Source organism: Felis catus (assembly GCF_018350175.1).
Source record: "Felis catus isolate Fca126 chromosome C2 unlocalized genomic scaffold, F.catus_Fca126_mat1.0 chrC2_random_Un_scaffold_48, whole genome shotgun sequence".
NCBI classification, from domain to species: domain Eukaryota; kingdom Metazoa; phylum Chordata; class Mammalia; order Carnivora; family Felidae; genus Felis; species Felis catus.
The window spans coordinates 116,521-130,625 of record NW_025408506.1 but is presented as its reverse complement, the minus strand read 5'-3'; the positions used below and the strand labels follow the sequence as shown (position 1 = coordinate 130,625).

The window sequence follows — 14,105 nt, the reverse complement described above, 5'->3', positions numbered from 1 at the left end:
GCAGCTCAAATATCCCCTGTTCCAGGAAAGTTTCTCCAATCACTGTACCCAGAAATGATTACACCTTCCTATCTGACTCCATAGGACCATTATTTGTACCTCTTGGTACTTTTCCCAGCCTTCCATACAAACGAGGCAATCAAGTCTAATCTTTTCCTCCTGGTTAAATGTGAAATCCCCAGAATTAGGGGCTACTATAGTTTCTGTACATTCTCTCCCCCTTCTCCTTAGCCCTGTTCCTTGCCCTCATTTAGGTATTCAGTAAATGGTCATTCACTTGACAGACTGACTGGCTTTGCTTTCCATAAAAACTCTTCTGGCAGCAGAATTTCTGAAAGAGAAAATACATTTTCCTCGGCTGCTTGTCAAAGAGAAAAAAAAAAAGGTCACATCAGGCATCAAAGCATTTCAACTAAGGGAACCCTGGCTGAGCACTTCCTCTGTTGGGCACCGCGCACGTGTTGTTGAGCCTGTCTCTGAACTAGGCAGGCTTGCCCTCAGGTTGTTGAGACAGATCAGATAACAAAGAATGGCAAGAGGTATATAAACAAACAAAATGTGTGCTACGCTGAGCTAGAGGTATGATCCTGAGGGAGCAATTATATTTACCCCCATGGGAAGGTTTTTATGGGGACGGGCCTGTGAATTGGGCCTCGGAATAAAAACAGGCAGGGTTTCTTCAATGGCAGATCATGGTGAACTTACAACCTTTTCCGTGAAGGAAGAAAGAATGTCTCGTGGCAGTTCAGAGCAAATGTTTAGAGATGGTTGAGTACAGAACATAGCCATGGTGGCTGGTCCACCTTGTCAGGAGTTTAGGGTAGGTGAAGAATTTAGTGATAGGTAAAGCTGGAGAGATAGTTTGGAACCAGATTATGGAGAGATTTCAATGCCAGGTTCAGAAGACTGAGGAATGCCTGGGGCGAGTAGTACAAACTGTGCCCACTTCTGACCACTCTGGTGGAGGTGTTAGCAGGGTCCTAGAAGCATGACTAACTCTAGTTGATGCCGCTGGCTGACAGGAGACCCAGCTCTGAGACGCCCGTGGCAAGTAGGGCAAGGTGGGTCCTGCTGGGTGCTGCTTTCACCCATATTTCAGACAGAATTAGGCAATGCTGGTATGTTGCTCTTGTGTCTGCTAGAGGTGTCTGGGTCTCAGATAAATGAATCATGGCAGAATTTTTGGAGCTCCAACCCCAGATATACTTCCCTGCACTTAATCCTGTGGAATGTCTTGGAAATTTTACTGAGGTGGACGGGAGCCTCAGAAGCCCCTCTTCTTTCCAGAAACATTCATACTATATGCAGAAGAACAATGCTCTCCACTGAGGGAGGAAGAGAGGGAGGAGCTTGGCTTTAAAATAGGGGCTCTTTTGGGGTGCCTGGGTGGCTCAGTTGGTTAAGCATCTGACTCTTGGTTTTGGCTCGATCATGATCTCAAAGTTTGTGAGTTTGAGTCCCACATCAGGCTCTGCATTGGCAGTGCAGAGCCTGCTTGGGGTCCTCTCTCTCTCCTCTCCCCCACCCCCTACCGCCCCACTTGTGCTGTCTCTCTCAAAATAAACTAAATAAATACATAAATAAAAATAAAAGAGGGGCTGTTTTTTGAGTCTGAGAACTCCTGGGGCTAAAATAATATTGCATATAGGCTTGGATTCAGGAGAGACTAGCATTTTGTTTTATTGTTCTTGAGTCTCACTTACTTTTCATGTTTCCATTCTAGAATACCTCTCTGGGGGTTGCTAACAGGTGAGGTGTTGGAAACCAGACTAGCCACAGCAGAAAGAAGACTTGGGGTCATTTAGTTCATTCTCTAGGAAGGTTAAAGCAAATCTTTTGTTTAATAAATACTCTCTCTTCCAATTGATTCAGTCAGAGCAAATGTCTCAGTATCCTTCATGTCCCTTCCTGTCTTCTTTCTGCATATTTACTGGCACATATTCGGTGTTTAAGGAATGGTGCTTAAGTGGGTGAATGGGAACCACTTCTGATAGGATCATATTTGCCTTTGCTTTGGTTTTGCTTCTCCTAAGAAAGACCACATTGTGCTATTTCTTTTTTTTAAATTTATTTATTTTGAGAGAAAGAGAGAACCAGCAGAGGAGAGGGTGACAGAAAGGGAGAGACAGAATCCCAAGCAGGTTCCATGCCATCAGTGTGGAGCCCAACGTGGGGCTCAATCTCATGAACCAATGACTTGAGCCAAAGTCAAGAGTCGGATGTTTGACTGAGCCACCCGGGCGCCCCCATATTGTGTTATTTCTGTTCAATTATATATATGTTTCCAGGGACAAAGTAGAATCAGACCTGATATTTCTGGGATTGCTCATCTTGGAGAATCGGTTGAAAGAAGAAACAAAACCAGTTCTGGAAGAGCTCATCTCTGCCCGGATAAGGACTGTAATGATCACAGGTATATAACAAAGTTGTACATGGAAACAGAAAGAATTTGATGTGGAAATAGACAAGATCCATTCATTTCACAAAGACTGTTGACTACCTACTGTGGGAGGGACACCATTCTAGGTGTTGGAGATCTGCAACAGAAAAGGCAAAATTACTGCTCTCACCAAGTTTCTATCCAGGTGGGATGAGATAGAAAATCAATCAGTTGATCAAACAAGCAGCTGGCAATAAGAGTTATGAGGTACATAAAACAAAACAGGGTGATGTCTTAACTGGCTACTTTATATGTGGTGTCCTCTCTGAGAAAGGCCATTTGAAATAACCCCTGACTGACAAGAAGATGTGGGTCAGGCACAGATGACAATTTTTGTTAAATGTTAGTAGGAAGAGAAATGCTTAGTCAGCATGGTGTGTAAACTACCCTGAAGGCCCATTTATTATTCTGGTGGTAAAACAAAAACAAAAACAAAAACAAAAACAAAAACAAAAACAAAACAAACACAAAAACAAAAAACTGTCCCCTGTGCTTCTCTCAAACCCCAAATCAAGGGAGTGGTGAGAAAGGATCATGCAAGAAAAGTGTGTGAAATTTCTTAATGAATGCTTCTTAGTGGCGAATAGATCATTTCTTCATGTGTTCAAATTTAAGTGTGCGCCTTTCTTTCCCTGCTTTCCAGTCAGGTGCATTGAACTCTGATAGTTGTGTCGCCAAGGTACACTATTTCCCCACCAGAGACCTTATTCCCCAGCCCATTTCCCCTGAATCCAGCTTCACTGTGGGAAGCTCTAGGATACTTCTACTGTCTCCTCTGTACCTCCCATCTCCCATTCTACCCCCACAATACAAGAGACTTAGGGGTCCCTTTTACCTTCTTCCTTTTTAGTCCCTCAATCCAACTTGTAGGTATTGCTGAGCTAATTTACTACTTAGAATTGCCCTTACATCATGACCCGTCTGTTTCAAAAATCTTTTTTTAGCACTTATTTTACACATTTCCATAATCTATCCTTAGTATTGAGATTTAGATAGAATAAGGACACATCACTCTGTACCCCGCTTCTTCACTTCTTCACTCATATTCGAATTTCTGTTCTGTTTCTTTGCTTGCTGGGTTAAACTTTTCTTCTCAAGGTTTGTCCTTGGATAGGATAGAAGGATGTTATGCTCTCTAATTTCTTACATACCCTGGAATATCTTTCTTGGCTCTGACAGGTGAATGCCCTCTTGTCTGGGTGTAGGATTTGGGGGTTAGAGTCCTGTTTTTTCCTTAATGATCTCTAGGTGTTATTACAAGTCCAAAGCCAGTCCACTGTAGGTAATTTGTTCTCTTCTGTATATTGTCCTTTTCTTCAACTTTGGAGTTTACAAATACTACCAGAGTATGTCTATATGTTTGTCTTTTTGTCCCATTGATTTCATTAATTAATTAAAAGTAAACACTTTTAATCTATCTTCTTCCTGTCAGGGAAAGTTCTTCTATTGTTCATTTAATTATGGCCTTTGCTCTGTCTCTTCCTTTTTCCCTTCTGGAATTTCTGTTATTCACATGATAAGCTTTCTGGATTTATCTTCTCAGTCTCTTATCTTTTTTCTTGTTATTCTCATATTTTTATAATTTGCCTCCATGTTTTAAGAATTTTTTTGCATCCAGTTTTTCCAAACCATAAACTCAGGTTCCAAAGATGACCATTATCTTCTTCAAATTACCTCTTAATGTTGAGATCTGAAATCACGTTTTGGGGTGGGATTAGCTCTAGAAAACCTTTTTTAAGGGGGGGGGCATTAGAGGAGAAGGGCTACATTTGAGTTTTCTTAAGTGCACTTATTATTTTTAATGAGATAATGCAAAGTTTTTTTCTTTAATGTGTATTTATTTTTGAAAGAGAGAGAAAGAGTGCATGCGAGCAGGCGTGGGAGGGTCAGAGAGTGAGGGAAACAGAATCTGAAACAGGCTCCAGGCTCTGAGCTATCAGCCCAGAGCCTGAGGTAGGGCTTGAACCCACAAACCGTGGTGAGATCATGACCCGAGATGAAGTCGGACGCTTAACAGATTGAGCCCCGCAAGGCTCCCGGAGTTACTGTAGGTTTTATCTATCTCCAACAACTGCTCTATTTTGTCTGTCGTGTGTTGTTCTGGTTGTTCTGCCTGATATTTTCCTGTCTAGCTTCTGAGACTTCTAAAATAGGTTGTTATATTCTCTGTCAGATGACTGAGGCTCAGGCGTGGAACTTCTCAGGTAGTGGATGGCAAAAGTGTCCTGTGCTGCAAAGCAGCCCAACTATTCGAGCTGAGGCATTGTGGACACTTCTTAGCTCTCAGGGCTCTGGCCTCAGGGTAGAGAAACTCCTGCCCACCGTTAGCTCTTCTGGGCTTCCTCATACGTACTTTGGTAGAGACCTGAAGAAAGCCATGTTAGGGATAGGCAGTCAGATGTTATTTATTGTTCCGTGGTTGCTCTAGGAATCACATCTGTACCTACCCTGTCAAGAAGGCTTACAACCATGAACGTCCTTTGCCTTCTCTCCTTTATGTTATGGTTGTCGCGTATATGACAATGAAAACCCCACCATACCATGCTAAGGTTTTCACTTTCAATAGGCACGAGTTACACACAAATGGAAGAAAAATAGACTTTTATATTTACCCAGATCTTCATTATTTCTGTTGCTATGTTTTTATTCCTAATGTTAGAAGTTTCCCTCTGGTGTCCTTTCCTTTCAGCCTAAAGAACTGTTAGCATTTCTTTTTGAGTATGTCTGCTAGCAACAAATTATCTTAGTTTCCCTTCCTCTAAGAATGTCTTATCTCTCCTTCCTTTCTGAAGGGTACTTTCAGAGCTTCACAGTTCTTTCTTCAGCACTTCAAAGATATTTCACTGTCATTTTGCCTCCATGTTTTTTGATGACAAATCTGTAATAATTTGAATAATCATTCCCTAATATATAATGTATTATTTTCTCTTGCCATTTCTAAGGTATTTTCTTTATCTTTGTTTTTAGAAGTTTGATTGTAATGTTTCTGGGTATGGTTCTCATCGAGTTTATCTTACTGGGATTCGCTGGGCTTCTTAAATCTATGAATTTAAATCTTTTACCGTATCTGGGAACTTATCTGCTTTATGTCTTCAAAATATTTTTTCCTGTTTTGATTCCTTTCTCCTTTCCTTCCTGGACTCTAATCACATGACTGTTGTCATTCTCCAGTCTCTGTTCTTTTGTTTTTTTAATTTTCTCTCCGTTTTTCAGATTGTATAATTTCTACTTACCTATCTTCAAATTCACTGCCTCCTTCTCCTGTCACCTGTATTTGGCTTTTGAGAGCATCCAGGGAATTTTTTATTTCAGTTATTATATTGTTCAATTGTAAAGCAGTCATTTGGTTCTTATTTATAGAGTATATATATTTTATTTCTCTTAAGAACTTCTATCTTGTCATTTATTTTAAGAATGGTAACCTTTACCTCATGGAGGACACTTATAACAGCTGCTTTAAGAACATTGGTAATTCTAGCATCTGGGTCATCCTGGTACAAGCAATGGTTGATTGTCTTTTCTTTTCTTGAGAATTGACCACATTTTCCAGGTGTTTTGTAGGTTGACTTTCTTGAACATTTAAAATATTACAGTGTGAGATTTCGGATCTTGTTAAAATCCCCTGGAGAATGGTGAGGGTGATTTTTGTTTGAGCAAGCAAAACTCTAGGACATGGGAGGTGATTCATATCCTAGTTCAATTCTTGAGGCTTCTACTCTCCTTCCCTGGGTTTGTTCTGCACATGCACAGCTCTGGGTTGAGTTCACACAGTAAGTTAGTCTGGTTGTCTAGCTGTCTCCTTTCCAGGGTCTGCCCCATAGTTCTTCAGCCTTCAAGCTTTTTCTTTTTCTAGTTTCTCTGGTCAGAAAGACTAAGTTTCTTTTGGAGTTGTATTCACAGCGCTGGGACTGGGGTTCACACTCAGGTCACACATGTGAGAGAAAAAAATAAAACCAACAATATCACCACCTTGTAGATTATTTCTCCAAATTTGACTCCCTTCCACATTCTACCTGCTTTTGTTTACTTTTCAAAGTCCTCAGATAGTTGCTTTTTGTATTTTTCCCATAGTTTCCCATTGTAATCAGTGGGAGAGATAGATTTTAGTGGTCTTATTCCAATTTGGCTGAAAGTGGAAACACCTGGGACTATATTAAATCAGTAGGGTTTTGATAAATGTTTACCAAGCTGAAAAATGATGGAAATAGATTTGAATTTTGCCTTTTTGTTTTTTCTTTCCACTCTCTGGAGAAACTGGTGGGTTATGAAGTAACCAGATAAAAAGCAATAAGAATCACGAAAGGGATCATGGATTCATGGAGAATCAGCGTGAGAGAGACTTAGAAATTATTTATTTTCACACCTAAAATAAATTCTGGACTCCTTACCCTAGTTTTCCAGGCCCTGCATGAATTGGTTCTATCTTTTCAACCTCACCTTGCTATACCCTTCCTTTCTTATAGGTGACAATCTTCAGACTGCAATAACAGTGGCCAGAAAGTCTGGAATGGTTTCTGAAAGCCAACAAGTCATTCTGATTGAAGCGAATGAAATCACTGGGTCTTCATCAGCATCTATATCTTGGAAATTAATAGAAGAGAAGTCCATTGCATACAGCAATCAGGTACACCTAAAAACAGACTTATCTAAGTTGACTCATAGTGTCGGCTTCTGAGCAGCTTTGACTGGCAGAGATGTACAGGTGACCTAGGCTCAACATATTTCCCCAAATGTCTAATACCTATGCAGTTCGAAGAACTCATATCCGTTTCTCATACTGTTCCTACTGAGCTTTAATGTATAGTGCCGTCGTGGGTCCTGGAAAGGATCCATTATTTTAAGTGTAATAATGTTGTTGGCCCTATAGGAGAAAGAATGTAGTAAGGGGGACTGTGAATCTAATTTCTCATCCTCCTCTTGCTTGCTAACCATCCCACTGGGTCCTAAGGAGATTTAGTCCCTGGGAGAGAAACTGCTGTGCACATTGGAAGATTAGACTATGTCTTTGGGCTGGGAAAAAAAAAGTTTTATCCATGTATTCCCAATCATTCAGTATCCTATCTTTATTGTGTCCTTGTGGAACAATATTAATTCTGTAAGAAAAAAAAATGGTAAGTTCTCACTTCAGGGAGAGGTTTGTTAAGGTGTAGTGCTTTGTATTTTACACTTGAAATGTGTGAAATGTGCTCTTCTCTGGGACTCACCAAGATCAAATCAGGATGAGAACAGGACATGAGTGTTATTCTCCTATTCACTAGAGGCTGTGATGTGCAAAGATTGATTCGGCAAAGACAAAGTGTTTCTCTGAGGAATTGGTGCTGGAGTGTGACTCTTAAAGAGAGACCCCAGTCTCTCTTAAAGAGAGAGGCCAGTCGTCACTGACTCTCTCTGATATACTTGTGGTCCTTTACCACTCTATCAAGTGTCTAAAATAACTTGTGTTTTGCTTTTGCAGGATAATTACATTAATATCAAGGAAGAAGTCTCTGATCATGGCAGAGAGGGAAGTTACCATTTTGCCTTAAGTGGAAAATCCTTTCAGGTTTTAAGTCAACATTTCAGTAGCCTACTCCCAAAGGTAAGTTCTAAGAGGGTATCAGTCTCCCACAGTCTCCCAGTAAAGATGCCAATGAAGTCACTTACAGAGCATGTTCTTAAGTAATTTCAAACTTTTAAGCAGGTAAGAAATACCTATTGAATATGTCATAAAGGGGCAAAAACATTTTGTTGTCTCATTTCTAGATAGGTTTAAAATTAGTAAATTTGATTAGCCCATTTCTCACCATCTAGAGAAATAAAGTATAAGGAGCCTCTCAAGTCATAAGGATTGCTTTTGGGTGGCTGTCTTCACACTGCCATGGTGAGGGGTCAAACGGTGAAGGGGAAATCCATCAATTATAGAGGAAAGCAGCCCAAGAAAGGAATTCTGTTAAGTTTTTGATAGAGAGTCTACACAAGAAAGGGTCAGAGTTAACAATTTTCTGATGAAGAATAAACCCATAGCAGGGGCAGGTAAGTTATATACATAACAGGTGGACAAACTAGAGAAAGATTGTGTCTAGTGTAATCCAAAGATAAGTTATTTGTATTCAATTGCTTATCATCTTAGGCACTGTTTAAGACAAAAAGATTAAAGACGTAGAGGCTGATCAAACATTAAGCTGAGTTACTTTCAAGAAGAGCAAGGAGCACAGAGATCTAACAGAAGAATTCAGACTCTGTAGAATAAAGCTCAGGTGGATGGAGCTGGTATAGATTTATTATATCTCCAAACCAGCAATGTTCCATAGCCAAAATTAGACTTGGGATATCAGCTGAGCTCCACAATTGGTCAAGCCCAGATGGCATGGTTAAATCCAAGACCGCTAATTGTCACTATTTCATCACGAGGCTGTTTTTTCTGCTCGTTCTGAACAATTTTCTGAGAAGCTGTTGCCTCCTTTCCTTTCCCTAGGATGCTGACCTCTTGATATCTTGCAATTTCTCATACTCTACTGGTTCAAGATTCCATTAAGCTCAGGATTTTTTGGCCACCTTCTTGATGGCAGTTCAGCTAAATATCTGAAGGTCATCATTTTCACCAATATTTTTATTAAGCAGTCATCTTGACTGATTTTTGGTCTCCTTGGTCGCTTACTTGATGACCAAGGTCTCAATGTCTTAAAAAAAAAAAGACTTCTTGGAAACAAATTGTGTTTTGCCATTCCTGGATGTTATTTTCCAGTCAGCGTTCTAAGTATTATCAATTATCTCACGTATGACCAACTGACGTGATATAAAGTTTCTCTTGGGTTCCTTACAGATACTGATAAATGGAACAATCTTTGCAAGAATGTCTCCTGGGCAGAAATCCAGTCTGGTGGAAGAATTTCAGAAACTGGAGTAGGTTCTTTACCAATTCAGGTGGTATGAAGTGCCTGGAGCATGACAGTCAGGGAGAGTGTAAGAGGTACAAGAAGTCCCCTAAGGCAGTGGTTCTGAACCTAACTGCCTATGACAGTCACGCTGGGAGCTTTGAAAAAATAACAATCCCGGGACCCCACTGTCCAGATATTCTAATTCAGTTGTTCATGTGAGGCTTGGACATCAGTGTTTTTTCAGCGTCCCTCAAATGAGTCAATTTTGCGCCCAGAGTTGAGAACCACTGGACTAGAACATATGGGACGTGAAAGTGTGTGGTGAGAAATGAACCTGGAAGGATAGTTTGAGTTCAGCTCCTGAAGGTACAATGAGAATTTAGACATTATAAATTATCATCACAGCTGTGATATAAGGAGATTCGTATGGCGAGGGATTCACATAACCTTAAAAATACTGAAATATTTATATGGCAAAGTATCTTCTCTGTCCTGAATCAGAATAATACTTCTCTTTTAACACAAAGGGTCTCCATTAGAGAATAGGCAGTTCAAATATAGTGCCCATCATTTGAGACCCTTTATTTCCTGTTAACAGAACCCATGGAGTCCTGTAAGTTTTCTTCATTTCTGGTGCTGGACCATATAGACATGACTCCTAATCTTTTTCACTCCCACTTCATCCCCCCTGATTTAGTCACTAGGCAAGCTTCTTGATTCAGAAAGTCCTGTCTTCTTAACTTGGTTGAAAACCTAGATAGTAAACTAGTTGCCTTCATAGGACAGTGTGGAAGACAAGTACAGCAAATCCTATAAATACTGTCAGAGCACTCCTACCTTAAAAAGCACACTATCCATAATCTTTGTCAAGAATTAAAGCCAGCAGGATGCACTCACCCTCAAAGAGCGATCCTGACGCAGGAATATATTTTCTTTCTTCAAAGTCTGGGCATTTGTTAGTTGAGTGACTGCTAAAATGGCAAATTTCCTGCCCTGTTACTATTTACAGCACCAAGTAATTTTCGTTTATTGTTTTAGAAATCAGAAGACACTTTTCCCTACAGCATCTCACTGAATACTCATAACACTTTGTAGGAGAGAAAAATAATGGCCAAAATGGTCAAGTGATCAGGTCAAAGATCTTGATCTGGCTTCAAATCTGGTGCCCTCTCCACTGTGCCATGGTGTTATGTCATAAAATTGTGAACGTCCCATTTTACAGCCAACAAAGCTGCTTTCTAAGCAGTGAAGTACAGGGTCTCCCTGAAATGCTTGGAGTCAGGATGGTGTGCTGGCTTTCCTAATCCATCGGGGAGCTGCTGAGTCACACTTTACTTTTAGTCAAACTGGACCCTTCAGAAAACTCCCTTAAAATAAAGAATCAGAGTGTCCCCTAAGTAACGAAGTTCATTTTATTATTTTTTTAATTAGAGAAATTAGCAGTTAAAATTGCTTTGATTTCCCCTCCAATTGACATGGCTCCCTTTTACTTTGTAGGTATGTGCGGTGATGGAGCCAATGACTGCGGGGTAAGTAGCTGCTGGTGTGTGGGGCCATGATCACCCCAGGACACACCAGGACTTACACTTAATTGCACTTGCCTGGAGTCCTTTAGACATAATATCCCTGGGAGACACTTATCTCCATTCTTCTTGATGGAGGAACTGATGTGGAGGGTTTGGGAAGGTTTTGACCAAGGCCGCACAATGACTCAGTGATCAGTATACTGACTTCTTTGGCCAGATGTCCCAGTGCCGTCTCTTTGTTATGCAATAGGCAGAACAAATTCTGGTCCCCTCCTGGCTCCTGCTTGGGTCCACGGGCCATCCTGTAGCTAGCTTGACGGGCTTTTCCCGTGTGGCCTCAGGAGAGACATCTGTGAGTGTGCAAGCAGAGTAAGCTGACTCTTTGCTTTCAGGCTTTGAAAATGGCTCACGTGGGCATCTCTTTATCAGAACAGGAGGCATCTGTGGCCTCACCTTTCACTTCTAAAACTCCAAACATTGAGTGTGTACCTCACCTTATCAAGTAAGTAGACGCTTTCCACCAGCACTGTTTTAATCTCTCTTGACTTGTAAATTCAGATCTCATTGTTCGGCCAGGGAAACAACAGGGAAATTTGTGTCCCTGGGTGGGGTGGGTGCTTTGCAGGACAATGCAGTCAGCCATTCTACTCCTGGGTGGACTTACCAGCAGTTAAAAATAACTGTGGGAGAGTAGTGGCATAATGAAAACCACTCAATAGGTTATTTTTAGAAAATTGGAATCTGGGACTTTTTTTTAATTTTAAAGTTTGTTTATTTATTTTGAGTGAGAGAGAGAGAGAGCATGAGCAGGGGAGGGGGCAGAAGCAGGAGAGGGGCAGAGAGAGGGGGAGAGAGAGAATCCCAAGCAGCCTCCATGAGCAAAACGGAGCCTGACTCATGGCTTGAACTCACAAACTGTGAGATCATGACCTGAGCTTAAATCAAGAGTCAGATGCTGAACCCACTGAGTCACCCAGGCACCCCTGGAATTTGGAACTTGTAACTGCTTTGAAATTGTTGATCTTACTGTTATTTTTACATATATCTCCATAGGTGCTTTATAATGGGGGGGTAGAGACAAACTTTCCCTTCCCCGATTGCCCTCTTTTCCTCTTGCCTCTTTATGCTTCTTTGGAATATCCTTCCCATGCCCAGTTTTCAAAATATTAACTCATCTTTGCTGCTTCTACTAAAATCTCCCTTGGTGCTTTATCTGTGCCTCCCAGAAGATGTACTTCTGCTGTATTTTATTGGGATGATAGAGATGGTTAGCACTGTGGCCTCTTTGGGTGATTATAACTAGCATGTATTTACAGCTTGTGAAGTGCTTTAATACCCATTATCTTATACTTCCAAACAGCCTGGAGATGTCGGAGTGGTCACTGTTTCCTTTTACAAATAAAGAAATGGAGGTTTAGAGAACTTAACTGAGGTTCCCAAGCTCACACAGCCATATAGGATTAGAAATTATGCTAGAACTGATGCTATTTAAATGTTTTCTCTACAAATGTCATAGTATTCCCACCACATTAAAATGATGATTTCGCTGGCTCCTCCCAAATTTTTAAAAATTTATGTGTGTGTTTGACAAATGTTTATAGAGCAGGCACTTAGTGCCAGGAACTGGTGGAGACGCTAGAGACCCAGAAGCAAGTAAATCATGCATTCCTTGACCTCATAAAGCTTTCTTCTGGTGGAGAAGTCAGGCAATAAACACATACACAGATAAATCAAGAGTAATGGGAAAAGTAAGAAGGCGGCTGGGGAGGTGGAATTGGCTGCTGCAGGTGTGTGGCATGCGAAAACCCTTTCTAAGGAGGTGAGAGATGACGAGAAACTACCTTCTGGTAGAGCAAATGACAGCAGCTGAGCCCCAGTACAGGGAAAAGCCCGCTCTGAAATCAGGCTTTGGAATCCCAGGAAAACATTATGACCAGAAGCAAATTTAAACTCATTTCTTTCCAATGAAAGTGATAAAAGTGGCATCTCATAAATAATCTATTTTATGCTTTAAATATATACCATTTACTCAAAGTCCACCAACAGTAACGGAAACAAACACGTTCGTTGTTTTCAGTCTATTTAAATTCGATATATGATGTATTTGAGCATAGATACTGTTTCAGTGCAGTTTTAGAAAAAGCGGGGATGGCCAAATGATTTGAATGAAATGAAACACCTTCATGAAAATAGCCCCCAAGCCTGCAATCTTATTTAAATTCCTTAGTTTACAGATGAAGAAACTGTGACTGACAGAAGGAAATGACCTTCCAAATTACACTTGTGAGTAGGTACGAGCTCTAGGACGCATCCCCAGGTCCTCTGACTCCACTCTGACATGATGCCCACAGAGAGCACGAGGCTACCTTGCACTCTGGGCTCCCGAACTGGACCAAGGCTGGGGAGCTGGGCCCGGAAGTGGTCTTTCCTGAAAGTCTAGTCGTTTAGCGTACTGACAGGCAGCTCCCTCTGGCTCGAGGCTGTCCAGTCTGTCAGGCAAACTGTTGAATAATCAGGCTTTGGAGTGTTTCTCCTAAGCTCAGCTGAACAACAGAGTCACTGACCTTTCTTTCCATCTCCTTACTCTGTGCTTTCTTTGCTTACACAGGGAAGGACGTGCCGCTCTCGTTACCTCATTTTGCATGTTCAAGTACATGGCACTGTACAGCATGATCCAGTATGTTGGTGTTCTGCTGCTCTACTGGGTATGACTGGTGACCCGAGCTCTTGGTTAGAACTGAAACAAGGAGTTGCATCCTCCCAACCTGCAGTGCCTCTTGAGGAAGAGTGCACGTGGGGGAGCTTGGAGGGCCAAGGGCCCCTCGGAAACTACCTTTATGGTGAAAGTAAATCAGAAATAGATGCACACAGGAGAAGCTGAAGGTGTCAATTCTCTGACTCTCTGACAGAGACATTTTGTGTGTAGCAGTAGCTGACGATCAAGGCATAGCACTTTCTCGCGGTTGCTTCTGGCTGCTTGGACGAGGTCTCCATCTTCTCTGTTCCAGTGTGAGTCTACCCGAGCGTACCATTCAGTAGCGAGATGATCTGGGACTGGGGAGCTGGTAAATGTTTCAGAGCCGCTCTCCCTGGGACAGCAAGCCCTGGTTATTCATGTTTGCTGATTTCCATGGTGTAAATATGCCCACCATGGCTGGTTTCGAGCTGCCTGCCTGACGTCACTGAGCATGGAGTTGGGAAGAGATGTGCACATAGCATGTCATTATGTAGTACTTGCACCCCCGAGATAGAAGACTTGTAAATATCTTAAAGAACATAGAT

General features: G+C 41.4%; 1 protein-coding gene across 1 annotated transcript in view; it reads left to right on the top strand.

The window, feature by feature from the left end:
* The window catches only part of LOC123383592 (probable cation-transporting ATPase 13A4), a 53,367-nt gene that overhangs the window by 15,654 nt on the left and 23,608 nt on the right, over positions 1 to 14,105 (top strand). Inside the window, 7 exon segments of the mRNA XM_045051526.1 lie at positions 2,289 to 2,413; positions 6,904 to 7,064; positions 7,896 to 8,018; positions 9,243 to 9,322; positions 10,784 to 10,826; positions 11,216 to 11,325; positions 13,432 to 13,528. Of these exon segments, the coding sequence (XP_044907461.1) occupies positions 2,289 to 2,413; positions 6,904 to 7,064; positions 7,896 to 8,018; positions 9,243 to 9,322; positions 10,784 to 10,826; positions 11,216 to 11,325; positions 13,432 to 13,528 (739 nt within the window).